Here is a 24,689-nt window from a genome sequence, read left to right as displayed (position 1 = left end):
TGTTTCCTCTCAGCTTCAGATAGTTTTCTGTACAAGACATGCAAGGCAATCAGGAGGAAGAGAGAGCCGTGCTCACAGTTTAGTGGAGAGAGAGAGGAGAGAGCAGTGTTTAGCACCCACCTCCAAACCCCACTGCCTCCATTGCCTGTCGATCCAGACAAATGTTTGGAAGTAGCCGGTCAGAGTTGCCCCACTGTAACGCCCAAGGGCCGGGTGGCAGCTGTCGCTTCTGCTATGGCCCCAGACGTGGCCATTGGACAGGCCACGGGCCACAGGCCTCAGATCAGTATGAGGCAGGGCTGTAGCAAGAAGCTTCAGCCGAACAGTGAGGGCCACACAAAGTCCAGCAGACTTTGTGAAGAGGAGGAGGACAAACCTCCCCAGGAAGAGCCAGGGCATCAGGGGTTGAAGCGGTCCCGGCAAAAAGCAGGCCTTTCCACCAAAGGCGGCAGACGTACCAAACGCCAACGCAGAGGTCTGAAATTGATCTGACAGTCACCTCATGGAAATGTTTCAGATATAACGTTCTCACAGAGAGTAACATATGTTTTCTTCACATCGTAGCTACGTTTGAGGAGTCGTACATGGAGCAGCACTTCCTTGGAGAAGGTGGATTTGGAAGTGTTTTTGCTGGGATCCGCATTGAGGATCAAATGCCTGTAAGACCGTAACTATAACCCTCTGTTTTTTGTGTCACGATGAAAATCTTTGTCTCATAGCTTGCTGGCCTTATTTAAACTCATCAAAGTTTTGCTGTCACCGATTTGAGGCACGATCACTTTAATAACAGTGTAAAAAGCTTCATATTACAACTGGAACTCTTTATTAGTTTATTTTCATCTGAAATATAGTGTCACAGCATTCCCCTAACTTCAGCCATTGAAAGAAATGTAACTACCACTACTGTTGAACTACTTTTTCTGATTGGCTTCATGTTTGTGTAGTGATTGTAGCATTCTAATCGTCACAGCTTAGAGATATATGTAGACTCAGGTCAGATTTTGATTTCTTCAGGTTGCCATCAAGTATATCTCTAAAGGCAGGGCAGAGGAGACGCTTGAGATTGTAAGTAATCTATTTGTGTTTCACTCATTTTTTAAGCTGTTCTCAGGGCACTAGAGAGAGCAATACTGAATTTGAAGCATGATCCCATTGAACCTGTGTTAATGGCACAAAGCACAAACTTCCCTTCACATCACCTGTGTTTTGTGTAGCCTGGACAGGGTACTTTGCCTTTGGAGGTGGCTCTGATGAGCATGGTGAACGCAGCCCCCCATTGTTCAAACATCCTGCGGCTGTTGGAGTGGTTTGAACAACCAAGTCAGTTCGTTTTGATCTTGGAGCTGCTTGAACCCTGTCAGGATCTCGCCGAATTCTGCGAAGCGCAGGGTGGCTCTCTGGACGAGAATGTGACTCGCGAGGTGATGAAGCAGTTGTTGAGGGCTTTGCGTCACTGCGAGAAGCGCGGGGTTCTCCACCGTGACGTGAAGCCTGAAAACATGCTCATTCTGACGGACTCTCACACGGTCAAACTCATCGACTTTGGCTGCGGAGACCTGCTTCAGGACTGCCCTTACGACTACTTTGCAGGGACCTTTCAATATGCACCACCTGAATGGTTCCTGCATAGTGAGTATATGGCAGGCCCAGCCACTGTCTGGTCTGTGGGAGTGACCATGTTCCGTCTAGTGTGTGGCTTTGCACCATTCACCTCCAGTCGACAGATCATCCAGGGCCATCTACCTTTCCCTCAAGGACCATCTGCAGGTAAAGTCAGACACATTTTTCTTATGGCCAACATACACAAACTAACAAAAAGGACTACATTCACCACAGAACTTCCACATCTCTCATGTAGTTGGTTGATTTGTCCCATTTTTAATTCCATACTTAACTTTCTTTCTCTTTCACATAGAGTTCCAAGACCTGATTCGCTGGTGCCTGAAAGAAAATCCAGAGGATCGTCCAACCCTGAAACAGATGAGGCGCCACCACTGGTTCCAGGCTTGCTAAGATTTACATCTAATTTTGATATGATTGATATTAGAAAACATAGAAATTTTCCTATGGAATTTAGTAAATGAAACTTGATACAAAATCTGTTAATCACATTAAACATATAGGTAAAGAAGAGGGTGGAAGATTTGAGGTACCTGTCCCTTCAGGACCTAGAGCAGTCCCGCCCCAGTTCAAGTGCCCAATCCATTGTGTCAGCACCATTTCAAGTCGTTAGTTGGCGGTGTTGCCCCGATATTATTGCATGTCGCTTTCAAAAGCAGGAAGAATAAGAAACGTAGTTGTGGAATGGATCATTTTTGGGTCATAGTGGAACAATTGCTGGCACATATTCAATTTAAGCATCCATGTTGATTTGGGAATCTTTCAAAAACTCTTGTAATATGCAATTTCAGTATGCGTCCGTATTGATAGATAAGCATTTGCTTTTTAACGGTTTTGAAGTCTTGTTTTTCAGTGTACCCCCAGAAAATGTAGTGGTTTGAAGTAAACATTCAACCACGTTCGCGGTTAAACACCAGGTATTTGGCGCAAGTGTACAAGCAAAATACTGAATGGAGATGACTGACAGTGAACTTACAATTCCATAATGTGGCAGGTTTTTTTCCATTTTAACCTAGTTATCCCAGCGACGTGGTATAAGTACAAGTTTAAACAGTGTGAAAATAAACATGAGTAGAATGACAAAAACGTTAAAAAGGGTCCAGCAGGAACTTAGGGTGAGTAACCTTTTCCTTATTGCATTACTTAAATTAAGCATCAATAATCTGTTATTTATGTAAAATGCTTTTTTTTTTGTATTGGGACAAAAAATATAACGATTCAGTCTCCAGTTCCAGTTTTCAGTCTCTTCCATTCCAGAAGCTATATTGAACATTTGATGCAAACTGACGTCTGTTTTCATTTCTCTTTTTATTTCTCTGTCCATCCATTTTCAGGAGTGAGGCTCATGTGCGGAGACTGCAGAAAGAGCGTGATGAGCTGGAGCAGAGGCTCACAGGCCTGAGAAAAGCTTGGTCCTTCCTCAGTGACCTGACCAAGCTTCACAGGAGCTACCTCCAGCACTGCAACACTCACCCTGATGAAGAGCCAGTGGTGAGCATTTGTCCTCTGACTTTCATCCATCATCACGTTTTTGTTTTTTGTTTTTTTCATATTGTGGGCTGTTCCTCAATAGCGGAATTTGTTAAATCTCAGATCAAGTGAACCCGAGAACTAATTCAATTTTGATTGAATTTGGAATGAAACTGCTGACAGTGATATAGAAAGGGCTGCATGGTGTTACACACTAAATGTTTTGGAGGTATTGTACAGTGTTGTAGCAGGACTTTTAGCAGGAGATTTAGTAGCCATGGAGAGTAAGCAAATACAAAGCGGTAGTTCTTACAGAGTTTACTCTGAAAAGCTAAATGAGTGAGTTATGGGGAGAGGAGTTCTCAGTTACAGTACTGTTTCATTTGAAGTGAAAATTTCAGATGAAGCAATTGTCAATGCAACAGTGGATGTACAGAATTTGGGTTCCCTATCTCAGCCAGAATCTCTTTCCACAGTATGGTCCCTCCTGTATGCCAGCACTGCTGCTGGCAGCCAGAGGCACGCTGGGAGCAGAGCATCAGCCGAAGACTGTTCATGAAAAACTGCAGCAAATCTTAGACCAAGCTGACAACAAATGACTGCATGAATATTTCAACACTTAAGTGCCTAGAATTCACCACACAACGGAATCCAACTGAAGCATCTTTTCAAGTTAATTGTTAAAAATGTTAGACTCACTGTATTTGGCTGTTTGCACTGTATATTAATAAATGGCTACGAATGGTTTTGTAATAAGTTAAATATTAAATAACCGTTATCATAACTGTTGAAAGTTGTCAAGTTTTTGATTATCATCGACCCATGACATGGAACCAAATATTTCAACACAAACTGGGAGGAAAGATTGTCATATTTCACCCTTTAATAAGAGACATCTGACTCTGACTCTGGATCAATGAATATCACTGCATCGCAGTTACAGAATTTTGTTTTGAGAGAGTGTTGTTGTGACATCTCACAATTAGCTACTTCACCATGAGAGGAAGTAAGCAAACTTACTTTATATAAAACATCCACAAATTACAGTTTTTTACAATTGCTTAAGCACAATTTTGAAAACAGGGCTCATTTTGTCAAAACACTACACACAATTCACACAATCACACACACAAGTAGCAGAACACCTCAGATCTTTTGCAAAATTAAACCTTTCATTCAAAACTATACAGTAATTTATAAAAACCCACCTTTGTCACTATATGGCACACACATGGTTCATATGATCCAATTCTGTTTGAACCAGTTACACACTGCTGTGCTCAATCTAAAACACTTAACATTTCTACTTTTCTAATGATATAGTCTGGATTTGATTTTTTCAGAGATATCTTTAAAGTAAAGTGCGTGAATACATTGATCAAACACAACACACAAGACCAGTACTGCACAGTGATGAAAATATTTAGTACATGCCATAAACACTGTAAACACATTTGGAGACAAAAAAAAGCATGAATAACCTATAAAAAAAAAAACCCCAACAACCTAAGCATCATTTCTCCGCCGAGCTGGATCTGGCCACAGCACTTCATCTACATCACAGGCAATGTCCTCTCTTGCAAGACAGCAAGGGAAGAATCTTCTTCAATGGCGAATCCATCCCTGCACAGAAGCTGCATCAATTTGGTCGCAGGCCTCCTCCATGGCTAGAATGAGGGGTATCCTGACATAGGGTTGGAGATCGTAAACCTTCCACCGCCATGCAGAAAAAAAACTCCTCAACGGGGTTAAGGAGGGGAGAGTATGGTGGGAGGTATTGAAATGAAAATTGTGTATGGTCTTCTGAGGTGTCAATATTGTGTAGTCTGTTGAACAGTGTGAGAATGTGGGCTATGTTGTAAGGACCCTATTTGGCATAGCAGTGGAGGGTCCCATTCTGCATGATTGCAGCACAGAATGTGATGTTACCACCACGTTGTCTTGGGGCAGTCAAAATAGCTCTGTGGCCAATGTTCCATTTAAGCTGAAGACAGGTAAACTCACCTGTTGCCTTTTTATAGTGCTTATGCCTGATTTGTGAGCTTACAATTAACCACCTAAGTGTCTGCACACCTGACGGCCGTGTTTGATCAATTGGTTCATAAGTGTGGTATTTTGAAGGGCAGTGCCTTGAAGTGGCAAAGAAGTGACATCATGTTAGATTTCTGTGTCTAATGTAGAGAAGTGTGTTTAATGTTTTGCAAAACACTGTGTGTAGAGTTTTGCAAAAAGTGAAAGGCTGAGAATGTGCTTATAGTTGTGCAGATCTGGGCTGAGGTTTTGCTCCTTGAGTGTCAGGTTTCAGTAACTGTGTGTTATTTTGAATTTTAGTGTTTAAGCAATTGTAAAAAAAACTGTATAAAGCAGTGAGTTGTGCTTACAGTTTTGCAAAAAACGTGTTATAAAATTACAAACTGAGTGTAAAGCAGAGAATGTGCATTCAGCTTGGCACACTTGGTAAATGCATTGGATACAAGTGTTAATGGTTTCAGAGATTGCTTCAACAATCACTGTTGGTGTTTAAGGATTCCGAAAAAAACTGTAATGTTTCTTCTGGACCTCAAAGATTTCCTCTTGGCCACTTTCCTAAACCTTTACCATCAGTTTGTGTGTTGTTGTTGAGATGTAAACAGTGACATCAGCTGCAGTGAGGGACGGCCTGCAGGCCTTGAATGTCACTCCACCTAGATGTAAGAAATAATCAACATTTATATCCATTTTTACAACGGCATTACCACTTTGTCACATAAAATAGATGTGGGCTGTAATTTCATGAAGTTAAAGGGCAGTCACATTGTATTTACACATGTAATAATGCAAAGCAAAGGTAAAAGACACCTCTCTGGAAAGTGACATAAGTAAAAGTTGAAATATCCCATGATTAAACCACTCAAGGGTCAAAAGTACACGTAAATGACAAATAATGAAAAAGAGGTAAGACCTTTCTTTGTTGCTTTATATGAACTGTATTTGGCCAAAAGAATCCTTCTTAGAAACTGTTAAAGAAAAAAACAAACTCACTCTTTTCTGACATGGTGTCTAAGTTGTGAAATATTACAATTTTTTATGATTGCTTACAAACTTGTTGCAGAATTTCACTCATTGTGTCAAAACTCTACACACATCGGAGATAAACATCTCACTTGAAAATGAAACTCAAAATGAAACTCTGCAATAAAAACCTAACAATCCTTTTTCAAAATGGCATTTTTGCAACAAAATGATTCACACATGCACCATTTGAATTACTCTTTGAAAGCAGCAACAACATACTGATGTTCTTTATACAAAACACTTCTGTCTTTAGTATTTCGTATACCTTTTTAATTGTCTCCTACAGGCTCCTGTGAAAGATTGTTCCAGTACAGTACATCTACTCTCATTTCAGTGAACACACAAAAAAGAAAAGCTTCAGAAGAAAAATATATACAGCTTAGTTTTTTTTGTCATTGTAGGTTTTTACAACCACAAGAAGACACAAAGAAAAACCGAATTGCAGCACAGTAATCAATACAAACTAAAAAATAATTACAGTAAAATTACAGTGCAATGGTCAACAGAAATTGGTATTGTAAGGAACTGTAAGGGAGGTGGATGGTTTATGGATCCTGCCTTCTGTTGGGGTCTGGCTACATCACCTTGTTCACGTCGCAAGGAATATCATCCCTGGCTGGGGAACAGGGAAAATATCGTCTTGAGTGCCATATCCAACCCTGGACTGACCCCACCTCAATGTTTGCGCATGCCTCTTCCATTGCTTGCAGAAGAGGCAGGCGGGCATGTGGTTGGTGGTCATACACTTTCCAACGCCGAGCCGAAAAGAATTCCTCAGTAGGACTGAGAAATGGGAAGTAAGGGGGCAAGTATACAACTGTGAAATTATTGCTGTTGGTGAACCAGTCTCCGACAAGAGCAACCTGGTGGGAACTAACATTTTCCCAGATCACAACAAACCTCGGCTGCTCTGGTCTGTCCAGAACAAGTATGTAGCGCATCCAGAAATGTGATTATGTGTGCTGTGTTGTGGTGACCTAGGGTGGCATGGTAATGGAGAACACCTTGCAGACTCCTTGCAGGAGCCCCCACTGACACCCCACCCCCACCAAAAGCTTACCTGAGGTCTGTTTGTAGTGCTAAGGCTCAGACTGATTGGTGTTCAATTACTGTACAAGTGTTTTCATATGTGTGTTTGGGTGTTGCCAATTTCAGGTATGTTTTGCATTTCTAATAGAAGTGTTTTCCCAATGATTACAAGAGGTTTCATCCATGATCAATGTGTCTAATGTAAGAGACAGTGTGTAGTGTTCTGCAAACAGTGTGTTGCAGAATTGCAAAGTGCAAAGCAGAATATGTGTTTGTAGTTTTGGTGCCTTTGTTTAAGGCATGGTTACGAAAGTCAAGATTTTGGTGCTTTTGCAATCGGCAAAAACTGTAATGTTTTAAAAATTTGGTGAAAATTGACATTCAGCACAAACTAATCTGCATTTCCATCAGACAAAGGAATCCGTACAGGGAGCATGTCATCAGTTATAAATGCATGGTGTCCTTAAATAATACCTCATATCTATTAGAGCTTTGTTCATTTAGCTGACACTTCTCGGTTATCACTATTTATGTCTGAGGCCACATACCTGTGGAGCAAATACCTTGTCAGCTGATGGCAGTGCACTGACAATTTTGGCTTCCATAAAGAGCCACATGTATGTGAGGACTCCTCTAAGCCCTCTGTGTTTTTTCATTTATTTTTTGTTTTTACTGTGACTGAAAAGACCAGTTTTTAGATCACATAAGATTCCGGTCATTCTGGAAATGATTTTCACTGCGGGTTTTCCGTCATACGAGATATCTGCTGTCTCGTAAAAAAAGGGACACTAGGACCCAGGGGAGAAATATAACGTGACGCTCCCAATTTCAGCTAATTTGGCCAGCTCTATAGGAGAGGTGTAGATGGCACCCACATCAAGTTTCCCTTTTCCATCATTGCTGTGGTTTTAATTTGGAATTTGGGCTGAGCTATGTGAGTAGTGTTGTATAAAGCACCAAACAGCCACACTTGACGAAACATAACGATATCCCTTGAAATGGAAAGCAAAAGGTATGTTGCACTGTGCAAACTACTGAATTGCTGGATTCCCACAAAGGCAGTATGAGTGAAACAAATAGAGGGGAGGTGTTGGAAGAGGTGGGGTGAGACATGACAGATTCTAAAAACATGACGTTTTCCTCTGATTTTGTTCATGTGCAGCCTTGAAGAATCATTTCTTGTCTCTTGCTCGTCTCACAACTAGTCCACAACAGGCCAGCTCGAGTCCGTTAAACCGTTCTGAATAACGGGGATGAAAGATCTATGCGGGTCACTAGCTAGAGACACATTTCAATGCAACTGCGTTTAAGGAGACTTGGAAAGATGTAGCATCGAGGTAACTTATATTAAAGTTTTGAGGAGTATCAGTCTTTAAAGGCTGCTTTTAAGGAGAGCATTTGAACATGATTAAAACTCTTTTATTCAGCTAACTGAAATTGTTGATGGATCGTCATCCTCGTCCCCTTCATGTTAGCGCTCAGGCTAATCTAGGAGCGGAGGTTTCGTATAGTCTGCCTTTATATGAGGAATGTGGCTGGGATTGGTATTATCTCAGACCCCTTACAGTTCATGCTGTCAGATACATTTACGGTTCAGTGTCCTGACTGTTCGGGTTATTTCTTTCAAAAGTAACTTGATTATATGACTACCGCTGTGCCCTTGGGTAGATTTCTGCTCTCTGTGTACGGGAGTCGGGTAATTAGTGGACCGGAGAGGGCTAGGGTGGGTTATGATGGAGTGTAACTTAGTGTTGAAATCCTGCATCCATTATTGGAAAAGCTTCTTCCGATACGGACATCTCGCCATTTAGACTTCCTTAAAGGTAATGTTGACATGGTAACCAAAGTTCTTACGTTTATCTTCGAATTGTCACTAAATCATAATGAACACCTTCGAATTCTGCGAGGTTGTCAGCGGATACATGATAAGACAACAAAACTCAGATTGATGAGATTTATCTCAGGCGACATTTTCATGGTCTTTTACGAAGTAAAACTTAATACAGCATAGAGAAATGTTTTTGAAAACGAAACCGGGTAAGTACTTTTCGAGCGACTACTATTTATTGCTTATTTTCAGTCATATTTAATATAACAGCGATCAGAAAACAAATAACAATGTTGTGACACGATCCCGATCGTTCGTTTTTTAAAAAAGGCCCGTATCGATAATCCGTACGACTGGTAAATTTAAATGTTGGTCAATTTCCATTTGTAACAGACTAGTATTGAGAACAATTGTCACTGAATTAATGTGTGTGCCGGAACAGCTCTTAAGTATACATTAAAAAAACTTTTGAAGAGTTCCAGTCATGAAAGATAGTGCACTTAATGTTTTGTAATGAGAAATGATGTTAACAGAATTAGCAGACGAGGGTGTATCCTTAAAAGGTTCCAGTAATCTTTTTACTGCTGTTTCCTCTCAGCTTCAGATAGTTTACTCTATGAGAGATGCAAGGCAATCGGGAGGAAGAGAGAGCCGTGCTCACAGTTTAGTGGAGAGAGAGAGGAGAGAGCAGTATTTAGCACCCACCTCCAAACCCCACTGCCTCCATTGCCTGTCGATCCAGACAAATGTTTGGAAGTAGCCAGTCAGAGTTGCCCCACTGTAACGCCCAAGGGCCGGGTGGCAGCTGTCTCCTCCGCTATGGCCCCAGACGTGGCCATTGGACAGGCCACGGGCCACAAGCCTCAGATCAGTATGAGGCAGGGCTGTAGCAAGAAGCTTCAGCCAAACAGTGAGGGCCACACAAAGTCCAGCAGACTTTGTGAGGAGGAGGAGGATAAACCTCCACAGGAAGAGCCAGGGCATCAGGGGTTGAAGCGGTCCCGGCAAAAAGCAGGCCTTTCCACCAAAGGCGGCAGACGTGCCAAACGTCAACACAGAGGTCTGAAATTGATCTGATAGTCACCTCATGGAAATGTTTCAGATATAACGTTCTCACAGAGAGTAACATATGTTTTCTTCACATCGTAGCTACGTTTGAGGAGTCGTACATGGAGCAGCACTTCCTTGGAGAAGGTGGATTTGGAAGTGTTTTTGCTGGGATCCGCATTGAGGATCAAATGCCTGTAAGACCGTAACTATAACCCTCTGTTTTTTGTGTCACGACGAAAATCTTTGTCTCATAGCTTGCTGGCCTTACTAAAACTCATCAAACTTTTGCTGTCACGGATTTGAAGTACGATCACTTTAATAACAGTGTAAAAAGCTTCATATTACAACTGGAACTCTTTATTAGTTTATTTTTATCTCAAATATTGTGCGACAGCATTCCCCTAGCTTCAGCCATTGAAAGAAATGTAACTACCACTACTGTTGAACTACCTTTTCTGATTGGCTTCATGTTTGTGTAGTGATTGTAGCATTCTAATCGTCACAGCTCAGAGATATATGTAGACTCAGGTCAGATTTTGATTTCTTCAGGTTGCCATCAAGTATATCTCTAAAGACAGGGCAGAGGAGACGCTTGAGATTGTAAGTTATCTATTTGTGTTTCACTGATTTTTTAAGCTGTTCTCAGGGCACTAGAGAGAGCAATACTGAATTTGAAGCATGATCCCATTGAACCTGTGTTAATGGCACAAAGCACAAACTTCCCTTCACATCACCTGTGTTTTCTGTAGCCTGGACAGGGTACTTTGCCTTTGGAGGTGGCTCTGATGAGCATGGTGAACGCAGCCCCTCACTGTTCAAATATCCTACGGCTGTTGGAGTGGTTTGAACAACCAAGTCAGTTCGTTTTGATCTTGGAGCTGCTTGAACCCTGTCAGGATCTCGCCGAATTCTGCGAAGCGCAGGGTGGCTCCCTGGACGAGAATGTGACTCGCGAGGTGATGAAGCAGTTGTTGAGGGCTTTGCGTCACTGCGAGAAGCGCGGGGTTCTCCACCGTGACGTGAAGCCTGAAAACGTGCTCATTCTGACGGACTCTCACACGGTCAAACTCATCGACTTTGGCTGCGGAGACCTGCTTCAGGACTGCCCTTACGACTACTTTGCAGGAACCTTTCAATATGCACCACCTGAATGGTTCCTGCATAGTGAGTATACGGCAGGCCCAGCCACTGTCTGGTCTGTGGGAGTGACCATGTTCCGTCTAGTGTGTGGTTTTGCACCATTCACCTCCAGTCGACAGATCATCCAGGGCCATCTACCTTTCCCTCAAGGGCCATCTGCAGGTAAAGACGTTGGCACAGAGCCAAACACATTTTTCTTATGGCCAACATACACAAACTAACAGAAAGGACCACATTCACCACAGAACTTCCACATCTCTCATGTAGTTGGTTGATTTGTCCCGTTTTTAATTCCATACTTAACTTTCTTTCTCTTTTACATAGAGTTCCAAGACCTGATTCGCTGGTGCCTGAAAGAAAATCCAGAGGATCGTCCAACCCTGAAACAGATAAGGCGCCACCGCTGGTTTCAGGCTTGCTGAAATTTACATCTAATTTTGATATGATTAATTTTAGAAAACATAGAAATTTTCCTATGGAATTTAGTAAATGAAACTTGATATAAAATCTATTAATCACAGTAAACATGTAGGTAAAGAAGAGGGTGGAAAATTTGAGGTACCTGTCCCTCGAGGACCTAGAGCAGTCCCGCCCCAGTTCAAGTGCCCAATCCATTGTGTCAGCGCCAGTTCAAGTCGTTAGTTGGCGGTATTGCGCCGATATTATTGCATGTCACTTTCAAAACCAGGAAGAATAACGTAGTTGTGGAATGGATCATTTTTGGGTGATAGTGGAACAATTGCTGGCACATATTCAGTTTAAGCATCCATGTTGATTTGGGAATCTTTCTAAAACTCTTGTAATATGCAATTTCAGTATGTGTCCATATTGGTGGATATGCTAAGCGTTTGTTTTTTAACGGTTTTGAAGTTTTGTTTTTCAGTGCACCCCCAGAAAATGTAGTGGTTTGAAGTAAACATTCGAACACGTTCGCGGTTAAACACCAGGTATTTGGCGCAAGTGTACAAGCAAAATACTGAATGGAGATGACTGACAGTGAAAGTACAATTCCATAATGTGGCAGGTTTTTTTCCATTTTAACCTAATTATCCCAGCGACGTGGTGTAAGTTTAAACAGTGTGAAATCCAGCAGGAACTTAGGGTGAGTAATATTTTCCTTATTGCATTACTTAAATTAAGCATCAATAATCTGTTTTTTATGTAAAATGCTTTTTTTTGTATTGGGACAAAAAATGTAACGATTCAATCTCCAGTTCCAGTTTTCAGTCTCTTCCATTCCAGAAGCTATGTTGAACATTTGATGCAAACTGACGTCTGTTTTCATTGCTCTTTTTATTTCTCTGTCCATCCATTTTCAGGAGTGAGGCTCATGTGCGGAGACTGCAGAAAGAGCGTGATGAGCTGGAGCAGAGGCTCACAGACCTGAGAAAAGCTTGGTCCTTCCTCAGTGACCTGACCAAGCTTCACAGGAGCTACCTCCAGCACTGCAACACTCACCCTGATGAAGAGCCAGTGGTGAGCATTTTTACTCTAATTTTCATCTATCATCACGTTTTTGGTTTTTTTTCACCTTGTGGGCTATTCCACTGTGGTGGAATTTGTTAAATCTCAGATCAAGTGAACCCGAGAACTAATTCAATTTCGATTGAATTTAGAATGAAATTGCTGAAAGTGATATAGAAAGGGCTGCATGGTGTTACACACTAAATGTTTTGGAGGTATTGTACAGTGTTGTCGCTGGACTTAGAGATTTAGTAGCCATGGAGAGTAGGCAAATGCAAAGCGGTAGTTTACTCTGAAAAGCTAAATGAGTGAGTTATGGGGAGAGGAGTTCTCAGGTACAGTTGTGCTTCATTTGAAATGAAAATTTCAAATGAAGCCATTATCAATGCGACAGTGGATGTACAGAATTTGGGTTCCCTATCTCAGCCAGCATCTCTTTCCACAGTATGGTCCCTCCTGTATGCCAGCACTGCTGCTGGAAGCCAGAGGCACGCTGGGAGCAGAGCATCAGCCGAAGACTGTTCATGAAAAACTGCAGCAAATCTTAGACCAAGCTGACAACAAATTACTGCATGAATATTTCAACACTTCCGTGCCTAGAATTCACCACACAATGGAATCCAACTGAAGCATCTTTTCCAGTTGAATTGTTAAAATAATTAGACTCACTGTATTTGGCTGTTTGCACTGTATATTAATAAATGGCTACGAATGGTTTTGTAATAAGTGAAATATTAAATAACCGTTATCATAACTGTTGAAAGTTGTCAGGTTTTTGATTATCATTGACTCAAGACTTGGAACCAAATATTTCAACACAAAGTGGGAAGAAAGATTGTCATATTTCACCCTTTAATAAGAGACATCTGACTCTGCCTTTGACTGTTTGGGTCAATGAATATCACTGCATCACAGTTACAGAATTTTGTTTTGAGAGAGTGTTGCTGTGACATCTCACAATTAGCTACTTCATCATCAGAGGAAGTAAGCAAACTTCCTTTATATAAAACATCCACATATTATTAAATGCTGTATTTACACTAAATTGGTCGGAGCTGGGATATAAAGATGCTAATATTAATAAACTCCAGATTACCCTACTCACAAGGCTTCATCAGATCTATACATGTTGCACAATGATTGTAGATCATGTCAGACAAAAGTAGGCTAGTCACGTTTCAGAAAACATTGACAATGCTGAAACTTTGAAGCGTTAATAGGCTATTACACACTGACTATGTATAGGCAACACCTGCTGTGACTTTTAGATATGTGAACTAAGCAATGTAACTACTCTCACTTTAGTCAATCTTATAATAGTCTTTGTTTACTGATGGTGCTTGTGGTCTTGTGCTGTACATGAGTTGCAGTGGCTTTACAACGCAATGTATGATGACACGAAATTTGATACCACATCACAGATAATATTGACGAATACACTATGCATTAAGAGAACTTGATCTTGCCGAATGGCTCCTGGATAGATTTGCTTGGTTGACATGGAAACAAGCAGAAGAAATCAAATGAAAGTAAAGGCAGAAGGAAATGGAAAACTGAACAAGATCCTTCAGCATCAAGTGGTGACCATAGCACCTTTACTGAGCATCACTCTCAACTCTGAATAAGTTTGCAGTTTGGTTAAGGTAGCATTTCTGGCCATATGCAGAAATATGATTTTCAGACTCCTTTGTTTAGAAAATATTTACCCAGAAGCCTGTGTAACTATGTAGGTGATCTTTTTTACTAGTATAAAATATGTTCTAGACAGGCATTACAGTTTTTTTTCTGACTGCTTTAGCACTATCTTTGAAAGTATAGGCTATTTTTGCAAAACTATACACACTTACCACAAAACCCTACACCTAACCAACAAAACATTATGCATCTCTTGCAAAAGTAAACAATTCCTGCAAAACTTTTCAAACTCTTTTGAAAAATGTGTTTTTGCGTCAATACAATTCACACAAACCTACTATGAATAAGCAAACAAAGCACCAACTAAACACTGATCTTATAAATGAGAAACACTTGTGGTTTTAGCTTTTTCCGTGTGCAGGGTATAGCAGTTTACTGTAAAGATTTGTCATACATGTAGTAAACACACGTACACACAGGTATCCAAATGTGTAAAGTATGGATGTGTATTCCAAACATAATACACTATCAATGCAAATAAGGGGGAAAAGTTTTTGTCTTCTTAAAGTGCTCTAACACTCCTCAAACAACAGAGGTGCAGTAAAAGAAAACAAAAACATTTGTGCTAAAGAAAGAAATTGGGCTAAATCTCACCTTCTTTGTGGGCCTGGCCATAAGACTTCATTCACGTCACATCACAGTTTTTCACCATTGCTTAAGCATGGTTTTGAAAACAAGGCTCGTTTTGTCAAAACGTTACACACAATTCACACAACCACACACACAAGTAGCAGAACACCTCAGATCTTTTGCAAAATTAAACACTTCATTCAAAACTATACAGTAATTTATAAAAACTGAACTTTGTCACCGTATGGCACACACATGGTTCATACGATCCGGTTCTGTTTGAACCAGTTACAGACCGCTGTGCTCTAAAACACTTTTAACATTTCTACTTTTTTAGTGATATAGTCTGGGTTTGATTTTTTTCAGAGATATTGTTAGAGTAAAGTACATGAATATATTGGCCAAACACAACACCAGTGAACAGAAGGAATGGCTGTCGGGAGCTACTCCGGTTAAACTTGTGTGCCGGGTTCGCAAGAACTAGCCCACTACAGGTGATCGATCAGAATCACTGCATCCAAGTCAGGATTGATCCCTTTATTGTGAGGGTTTCACTGCCACACAATTCTCAAGTTGTGGAGTATCTACTCCAATGTAAAAATACAGCTATACATGGTGTGGTTTCTTCAAATGTACGCACACCATAGGGGAACACTGGTATGAACAGGACGACTAGAAAACTGCAAACTCATCCTAACACAACAAGTCTATTAACCTCTGACGTCACCATGACCTATTAGGGGTATGCAAATGGATTGTACCAAACGATAAATGGGGCATACCATTAACGTACGGGGGTAAAGGCCTTTATAATAACCAGTCTTGCACGCTCATAAAAATATTTATTTTTCTCCACATTGAAAATCAGTCAATACATCCATGCAATGCAAAGGTTGCATTTTGCACTGAAAATCAGAACAGAACATATTCTAAATAGAATATAGTACATACCATAAACGCAGCAAAAACATTTGTGGAGACAAAAAAGAAAGCATGAATTTACAGTAAAAAAAACAAACAAACTAAGCATCAACTCTCCGACGAGCTGGATCTGGTCATAGCACTTTGTCCACATCATAGGCTTGGTCCTCTCTCGCAAGACAGTGAGGGAAGAGTCTTCTTGAATGCATCAATTTTGTCACAGGCCTCCTCCATGGCTTGAATGAGGGGTATCCCGGCATAGGGCTGGAGACTGTAAACCCTCCACTGCCATGCCGAAAAAAGCTCCTCAGTGGGGTTAAAGAAAGGAGGGTATGGTGGGAGGTATTGGTGTGAAAATTGTGGATGCTGATGAAACCAGTTTTGGAACAGTGCAGATTGGTGGAGCAGTGCAGATTCGTTGTCCCAGATGACAATGTGTCTCATCTGCTCTGCATCCATTTGGTCTTCTGCTGTGACGATATTGTGTAGTCTGTCCAAAAATGTTAGTATGTGGGCTGTATTGTGAGGACCCTACTTGGCATGGCGGTGGAGGGTCCCATTCTGCATGATTGTAGCGCAGATTGTGATGTTACCACCACGTTGGCTTGGGGCAGTCAAAATAGCTCTGTGGCCAATGTTCCATTAAAGCTGAAGACAGGTAAACTCACCTGTTGCCTTTTTATAGTGCTTATGCCTGATTTGTGAGCTCATAATTATGCACCTAAGTGTCTGTACACCTGACGGCCGTGTTTGATCAATTGGTTCATAAGCGTGGTATTTTGAAGGGAAGTGCTTCGAAGTGGCAAAGAAGTGACATCATGTTAGATTTCTGTGTCTAATGTAGAGATGTGTGTTTAGTGTTTTGCAAAACACTGTGTGTAGTGTTTTGCAAAAAGTGAAAGGCTGAGAATGTGCTTGTAGTTGTGCAGATCTGGGCTGAGGTTTTGCTCCTTGAGTGTCAGGTTTCTCTAGCTGTGTGTTATTTTTAATTTTAGTGTTTAAACAATTGTAAAAAACTGTATAAAGCAGTGAGTTGTGTTAACAGTTTTTGCAAAAAGTGTGTTATAAAATTACAAACTGAGTGTAAAGCAGAGAATGTGCATTCAGCTTGGCACACTTGGTAAATGCATTGGATACAAGCGTTAATGGTTTCAGAGACTGCCACAAGAATCACTGTTAGTGTTTAAGCATTCAGAGAAAAACTGTAATGTTTCTTCTTGACCTCAAAGATTTCCTCTTGACCACTTTCCTAAACCTTTGCCATCAGTTTGTGTCTTGTTGTTGAGCTGTAAACAGTGACATCAGCTGCAGTGAGGGACGGCCTGCAGGCCTTGAATGTCACTCCACCTAAATGTAAGAAAGAATCAACATTTATATCCATAATCCCAAAGTACAAAGTCATTTCTGTGAAGTCTGGTTTTTACAACGGCATTACCAGTTTGTCACATAAAATAGATGTGGGCTGTAATGTCATGAAGTTAAAGGGCAGTCACATTGTACTTACACATGTAATAATGCAAAGCAAAGGTAAAAGACACCTGTCTGGAAAGTGACACAAGTAAAAGTTGAAATACCCCATGAGGAAAGCACTCAAGGGTCAAAAGTACATGTAAATGACAAATAATGAAAAAGAGGTAAGACCTTTCTTTGTTGCTGTATATGAACTGTATTTGGCCAAAAGAGTCCTTCTTACAAACTGTTAAACAAAAAACCAAACTCAGTCTTTTCTGACATGGTGTCTAAGGACACATCATTTCAAGTTGTAAAATTAATGAATGTGTTGTCATAGTTTCCACAAAATCTGACATTTAAATTGCAAAATTACAAAAATAGCCTTAATTCAAATTGAGGAACCCGTTTGTATTGAGTGGAATTCATGAATTCACTGTCTAAACTAATCAGCCCAACTGAGAAAACATATATAGTAGAGAACTATACAAAAGAGTAGGTGACATGTGAGCTCTAACAGTTTTAAAAATTTGGTGAAAATGGACATTCAGCACAATCTAATCTGCATTTCCATCAGACAAAGGAATCTGTACAGGGAGCATGTCATCAGTTATAAATGCATGGTGTCCTTAAATAATACCTCATATCTATTAGAGCTTTGTTCATTTAGCTGACACTTCTCGGTTATCACTATTTATGTCTGAGGCCACATACCTGTGGAGCAAATACCTTGTCAGCTGATGGCAGTGCACTGACAATTTTGGCTTCCATAAAGAGCCACATGTATGTGAGGACTCCTCTAAGCCCTCTGTGTTTTTTCATTTATTTTTTGTTTTTATTGTTACTGAAAAGACCAGTTTTTAGATCACATAAGATTCCGGTCATTCTGGAAATGATTTTCACTGCGGGTTTTCCGTCATACGAGATGTCTGTCGATATGTAAAAAAAGGGACACTAGGACCTAGGAGAGAAATATAACGTGACGCTCCCAATTTCAGCTAATTTGGCCAGCTCTATACGAGAGGTGTCGATGGCACTCACTTCAAGTTTCCCTTTTCCATCATTGCTGTGGTTTTAGTTTGGAATTTCGGCTGAGCTATGTGAGTAGTGTTGTATAAAGTACCGAACAGCCACACTTGACTAAACATAACGATATCCCTTGAAATGGCAAGCAAAAGGTATGTTGATGGACTGTGCAAACTACTGAATTACTGGATTCCCACAAAGGCAATATGAGTGAAACAAATAGAAGGGGAGGTGTTGGAAGAGATGGGGTGAGACATGACAGATTCTAAAAACATGACATTTTCCTCTGATTTTGTTCATGTGCAGCCTTGAAGAATCATTTCTTGTCTCTTGCTCGTCTCACAACTAGTCCACTGCAAGAGGCCAGCTCGAGTCCGTTAAACCGTTCTGAATAACGGGGATGAAAGATCTATGCGGGTCAGTGGCTAGAGACAAATTTCAATGCAATTGCTTTTAAGGAGACTTGGAAAGATGTAGCATCGAGGTAACTTATATTAAAAGTTTTGGGGACTATCAGTCTTTAAAGGCTGCTTTTAAGGAGAGCATTTGAACATGGTTAAAACTCTTTTATTCAGCTAACTGAAAATGTTGAAACGCCAGGGAAAAACGGCTGATTTGGATCGTCATCCTCGTCCCCTTCATGTTAGCGCTCAGGCTAATCTAGGAGCGGAGGTTTCGTGTAGTCTGCCTTTATATGAGGAATGTGGCCGGTATTGGTATTACCTCAGACCCCTTACAGTTCATGCTGTCAGATACATTTACGGGTCAGTGTCCTGACTGTTCGGGTTATTTCTTTCAAAAGTTACTTGATTATATGACTACCGCTGTGCTCTTGGGTAGATTTCTGCTCTCTGTGTACGGGAGTCGGGTAATTAGTGGACTGGAGAGGGCTAGGGTGGGTTATGATGGAGTGTAACTTAGTGTTGAAATCCTGCATCCATCATTGGAAAAAGCTTCTTCCGATACGGACATCTCGCCATTTAGACTTCCTTAAAGGTAATGTTGACATGGTAACCAAAGTTCTTAAGTTTATCTTCGAATTGTCACTAAATCATAATGAACACCTTCGAATTCTGCGAGGTTGTCAGCGGATACATGATAAGACATCAAAAGTGAAATTGATGAGATTTATCTCAGGCGACATTTTTATGGTCTTTTACAAAGTAAAACTAAATACGGCACAGAGAAATGTTTTTGAAAACGAAACCGGGTAAGTACTATTATTAGCGAGTACTATTTATGCCTTATTTACAGTCAGAAAACAAATAACAATGTTGTGACACGATCCCGACCGTTCGTTTTTTAAAAAAGGCCCGTATGGATAATCCATACAACTGGTAAATTTAATTTCTGGTCGTTTTCTACTTGAAACAGACTAGTATTGAAAACAGTTGTCACGGAATAAATGTGTGTGCCGGAACAGCTCTTAAGTATACATGACAAAACTTTTGAAGAGTTCCAGTCATGAAAGATAGTACACTTAATGTTTTGTAATGAGAAATGATGTTAACAGAATTAGCAGACAAGGGTGTATCCTTAAAAGGTTCCAGTAATCTTTTTACTGCTGTTTCCTCTCAGCTTCAGATAGTTTTCTGTACAAGACATGCAAGGCAATCGTGAGGAAGAGAGAGCCGTGCTCACAGTTTAGTGGAGAGAGAGAGGAGAGAGCAGTATTTAGCACCCACCTCCAAACCCCACTGCCTCCATTGCCTGTCGATCCAGACAAATGTTTGGAAGTAGCCGGTCAGAGTTGCCCCACTGTAACGCCCAAGGGCCGGGTGGCAGCTGTCTCTTCCGCTATGGCCCCAGACGTGGCCATTGGACAGGCCACGGGCCACAGGCCTCAGATCAGTATGAGGCAGGGCTGTAGCAAGAAGCTTCAGCCGAACAGTGAGGGCCACACAAAGTCCAGCAGACTTTGTGAGGAGGAGGAGGATAAACCTCCCCAGGAAGAGCCAGGGCATCAGGGGTTGAAGCGGTCCCGGCAAAAAGCAGGCCTTTCCACCAAAGGCGGCAGACGTGCCAAACGCCAACGCAGAGGTCTGAAATTGAGCTGATAGTCACCTCATGGAAATGTTTTAAATATAACGTTCTCACAGAGAGTAACATATGTTTTCTTCACATCGTAGCTACGTTTGAGGAGTCGTACATGGAGCAGCACTTCCTTGGAGAAGGTGGATTTGGAAGTGTTTTTGCTGGGATCCGCATTGAGGATCAAATGCCTGTAAGACCGTAACTATAACCCTCTGTTTTTTGTGTCACAACCAAAACCTTTGTCTCATAGCTTGCTGGCCTTATTAAAACTCATCAAAGTTTTGCTGCCACTGATTTGAAGTACAATCACTTTAATAACAGTGTAAAAAGCTTCATATTACAAGTTTAACTCTTTATTAGTTTATTTTCATCTCAAATATTGTGTGACAGCATTCCCCTAGCTTCAGCCATTGAAAGAAATGTAACTATCACTACTGTTGAACTACCTTTTCTGATTGGCTTCATGTTTGTGTAGTGATTGTAGCATTCTAATCATCACAGCTCAGAGATATATGTAGACTCAGGTCAGATTTTGATTTCTTCAGGTTGCCATCAAGTATATCTCTAAAGACAGGGCAGAGGAGACGCTTGAGATTGTAAGTTATCTATTTGTGTTTCACTGATTTTTTAAGCTGTTCTCAGGGCACTAGAGAGAGCAATACTGAATTTGAAGCATGATCCCATTGAACCTGTGTTAATGGCACAAAGCACAAACTTCCCTTCACATCACCTGTGTTTTCTGTAGCCTGGACAGGGTACTTTGCCTTTGGAGGTGGCTCTGATGAGCATGGTGAACGCAGCCCCTCACTGTTCAAATATCCTACGGCTGTTGGAGTGGTTTGAACAACCAAGTCAGTTCGTTTTGATCTTGGAGCTGCTTGAACCCTGTCAGGATCTCGCCGAATTCTGCGAAGCGCAGGGTGGCTCCCTGGACGAGAATGTGACTCGCGAGGTGATGAAGCAGTTGTTGAGGGCTTTGCGTCACTGCGAGAAGCGCGGGGTTCTCCACCGTGACGTGAAGCCTGAAAACGTGCTCATTCTGACGGACTCTCACACGGTCAAACTCATCGACTTTGGCTGCGGAGACCTGCTCCATGACTGCCCTTACGACTACTTTGCAGGGACCTTTCAATATGCACCACCTGAGTGGTTCCTGCATAGTGAGTATATGGCAGGCCCAGCCACTGTCTGGTCTGTGGGAGTGACTATGTTCCGTCTAGTGTGTGGCTTTGCACCATTCACCTCCAGTCGACAGATCATCCAGGGCCATCTACCTTTCCCTCAAGGACCATCTGCAGGTAAAGACGTTGGCACAAAGCCAAACACATTTTTCTTATGGCCAACATACACAAACTAACAGAAAGGACCACATTCATTACGGAACTTCCACATCTCTCATGTAGTTGGTTGATTTGTCCCGTTTTTAACTCCATACTTAACTTTCTTTCTCTTTCACATAGAGTTCCAAGACCTGATTCGCTGGTGCCTGAAAGAAAATCCAGAGGATCGTCCAACCCTGAAACAGATGAGGCGCCACCACTGGTTCCAGGCTTGCTAAAATTTTCATCTAATTTTGATATGATTCATATTAGAAAACAGAGAAATTTTCCAATGAAATTTAGTAAATGAAACTTGAGATAAAATCTATTAATCACATTAAACATGTAGGTAAAGAAGAGGGTGGAAAATTTGAGGTACCTGTCCCTCGAGGACCTAGAGCAGTCCCGCCCCAGTTCAAGTGCCCGATCCATTGTGTCAGCGGCAGTTCAACTCGTTAGTTGGCGGTATTCTACCAATATTATTGCATGTCACTTTCAAAACCAGGAAGAATAGCGTAGTTGTGGAATGGATCATTTTTGGGTGATAGTGGAACAATTGCTGGCACATATTCAGTTTAAGCATCCATGTTGATTTGGGAATCTTTCAAAAACTCTTGTAATATGCAATTTCAGTATGTGTCCGTATTGGTGGATATGCTCAGCATTTGTTTTTTAACGGTTTTGAAGTTTTATTTTTCAGTGCACCCCCAGAAAATGTAGTGGTTTGAAGTAAACGTTCGAACACGTTCGCGGTTAAACACCAGGTATGTGGCGCAAGTGTACAAGCAAAATACTGAATGGAGATGACTGACAGTGAAAGTACAATTCCATAATGTGGCAGGTTTTTTTCCATTTTAACCTAGTTATCCCAGCGACGTGGTGTAGGTAAAAGTTTAAACAGTGTGAAATTAAACATGAGTAGAATGACAAAAACGTTAAAAAGGGTGCAGCAGGAACTTAGGGTGAGTAACCTTTTCCTTATTTCATTACTTAAATTAAGCATCAATAATCTGTTATTTATGTAAAATGCTTTTTTTTTTTTTGTATTGGGACAAAAAATGTAACGATTCAGTCTCCAGTTCCAGTTTTCAGTCTCTTCCATTCCAGAAGCTATATTGAACATTTGATGCAAACTGACGTCTGTTTTCATTTCTCTTTTTATTTCTCTGTCCATCCATTTTCAGGAGTGAGGCTCATGTGCAGAGACTACAGAAAGAGCGTGATGAGCTGGAGCAGAGGCTCACAGACCTGAGAAAAGCTTGGTCCTTCCTCAGTGACCTGATCAAGCTTCACAGGAGCTACCTCCAGCACTGCAACACTCACCCTGATGAAGAGCCAGTGGTGAGCATTTGTCCTCTGACTTTCATGCATCATCACGTTTTTGTTTTTTGTTTTTTTCATCTTGTGGGCTGTTCCTCAATAGCGGAATTTGTTAAATCTCAGATCAAGTGAACCCGAGAACTAATTCAATTTTGATTGAATTTGGAATGAAACTGCTGACAGTGATATAGAAAGGGCTGCATGGTGTTACACACTAAATGTTTTGGAGATATTGTACAGTGTTGTAGCTGGACTTAGAGATTTAGTAGCCATGGAGAGTAGGCAAATACAAGTTCTTACAGAGTTTACTCTGAAAAGCTAAATGAGTGAATTATGGGGAGAGGAGTTCTCAGTTACAGTACTGTTTCATTTGAAGTGAAAATTTCAGATGAAGCAATTGTCAATGCAACAGTGGATGTACAGAATTTGGGTTCCCTATCTCAGCCAGCATCTCTTTCCACAGTATGGTCCCTCCTGTATGCCAGCACTGCTGCTGGAAGCCAGAGGCACGCTGGGAGCAGAGCATCAGCCGAAGACTGTTCATGAAAAACTGCAGCAAATCTTAGACCAAGCTGACAACTAATAACTGCATGAATATTTCAACACCTCCGTGCCTAGAATTCACCACACAATGGAATCCAACTGAAGCATTTTTTCCAATTGAATTGTTAAAAATGTTAGACTCACTGTATTTGACTGTTAGCATTGTATATTAATAAATGACTACGAATGGTTTTGTAATAAGTTAAATATTAAACAACCGTTATCATAACTGTTGAAAGTCGTCAAGCTTTTGATTATCATTGACTCATGACTTGGAATCAAATATTGCCACACAAACTGGGAAGAGAGTTTGTCATATTTCACCCTTTAATAAGAGACATCTGACTCTGCCTCTGACTGTTTGGATCAATGAATGTCACTGCATCGCAGTTACAGAATTTTGGTTTGAGAGAGTGTTGTTGTGACATCTCACAATTAGCTACTTCATCCTGAGAGGAAGTAAGCAAACTTCCTTTATATAAAACATCCACAAATTATTACATGCTGTTCTTACACTAAATTGGTTGTAGCTGGGATATGAAGATGCTAATATTAATAAACTCCAGATTACCCTCCTCACAAGGCTTCATCAGATCCATACATGTTGCACAATGATTGTAGATCATGTTAGGAAAAAATAGGCTAGTCATGTTAAAGGCTAGTCAATGCTGAAACTTTGAAGCGTTAATAGGCTATTACAGACTGACTATGTATAGGCAACACCTGCTGTGACTTTTAGATATGTAAACTAAACAATGTAACTACTCTCACTTTAGTCAATCTTATAATAGTCTTTGTTTACTGATGGTGCTTGTGGTCTTGTGCTGTACATGAGTTGCAATGGCTTTACAAAGCAATGGACACTCTTTCTCTGGTTTCTGGCACCATCCTCAGTGGCATCACAGATAACGTTGATGAATACACTATACAGTCACATAACTTGATCTTCCTGAATGACTCCTGGATAGATTTGCTTGGTTGACATGGAAACAAGCAGAAGAAATCAAATGAAAATAAAGGCAGAAGGAAATGGAAAACTGAACAAGATCCTTCAGCATCAAGTGGTGACCATAGGACCTTTACTGAGCATCACTCTCAACTCTGAATAAGTTTGCAGTTTGGTTAAGGTAGCATTTCTGGCCATATGCAGAAATATG

At 40.9% G+C, this 24,689-nt stretch overlaps 3 protein-coding genes across 3 annotated transcripts; all 3 read left to right on the top strand.

Moving 5' to 3' along the window:
* The first annotated feature begins 234 nt into the window (after positions 1-234).
* Positions 235-3,689, top strand: LOC115805028 (serine/threonine-protein kinase pim-1-like). The gene is made up of 7 exons (XM_030765514.1): positions 235-475; positions 565-659; positions 1,015-1,065; positions 1,215-1,767; positions 1,916-1,997; positions 2,955-3,111; positions 3,567-3,689. Exons 1-7 carry the CDS (start codon positions 235-237, stop codon positions 3,687-3,689), a joined length of 1,302 nt encoding a protein of 433 aa, XP_030621374.1.
* A 6,131-nt stretch (positions 3,690-9,820) lies between these two features.
* On the top strand, positions 9,821-13,283 carry LOC115805027 (serine/threonine-protein kinase pim-1-like). Its single transcript, XM_030765512.1, has 8 exons — positions 9,821-10,061; positions 10,151-10,245; positions 10,601-10,651; positions 10,801-11,353; positions 11,516-11,604; positions 12,247-12,293; positions 12,511-12,667; positions 13,101-13,283. Exons 1-8 carry the CDS (start codon positions 9,821-9,823, stop codon positions 13,281-13,283), a joined length of 1,416 nt encoding a protein of 471 aa, XP_030621372.1.
* Positions 13,284-20,115: 6,832 nt separating this feature from the next.
* LOC115805026 (serine/threonine-protein kinase pim-1-like) lies at positions 20,116-23,572 on the top strand. Its single transcript, XM_030765511.1, has 7 exons — positions 20,116-20,356; positions 20,446-20,540; positions 20,896-20,946; positions 21,096-21,648; positions 21,811-21,892; positions 22,854-23,010; positions 23,453-23,572. Exons 1-7 carry the CDS (start codon positions 20,116-20,118, stop codon positions 23,570-23,572), a joined length of 1,299 nt encoding a protein of 432 aa, XP_030621371.1.
* Positions 23,573-24,689: the final 1,117 nt, after the last annotated feature.

This window comes from Chanos chanos, chromosome 2, assembly GCF_902362185.1.
Source record: "Chanos chanos chromosome 2, fChaCha1.1, whole genome shotgun sequence".
Classification (NCBI taxonomy): domain Eukaryota; kingdom Metazoa; phylum Chordata; class Actinopteri; order Gonorynchiformes; family Chanidae; genus Chanos; species Chanos chanos.
This window is presented reverse-complemented; position numbering and strand designations above follow the sequence as displayed.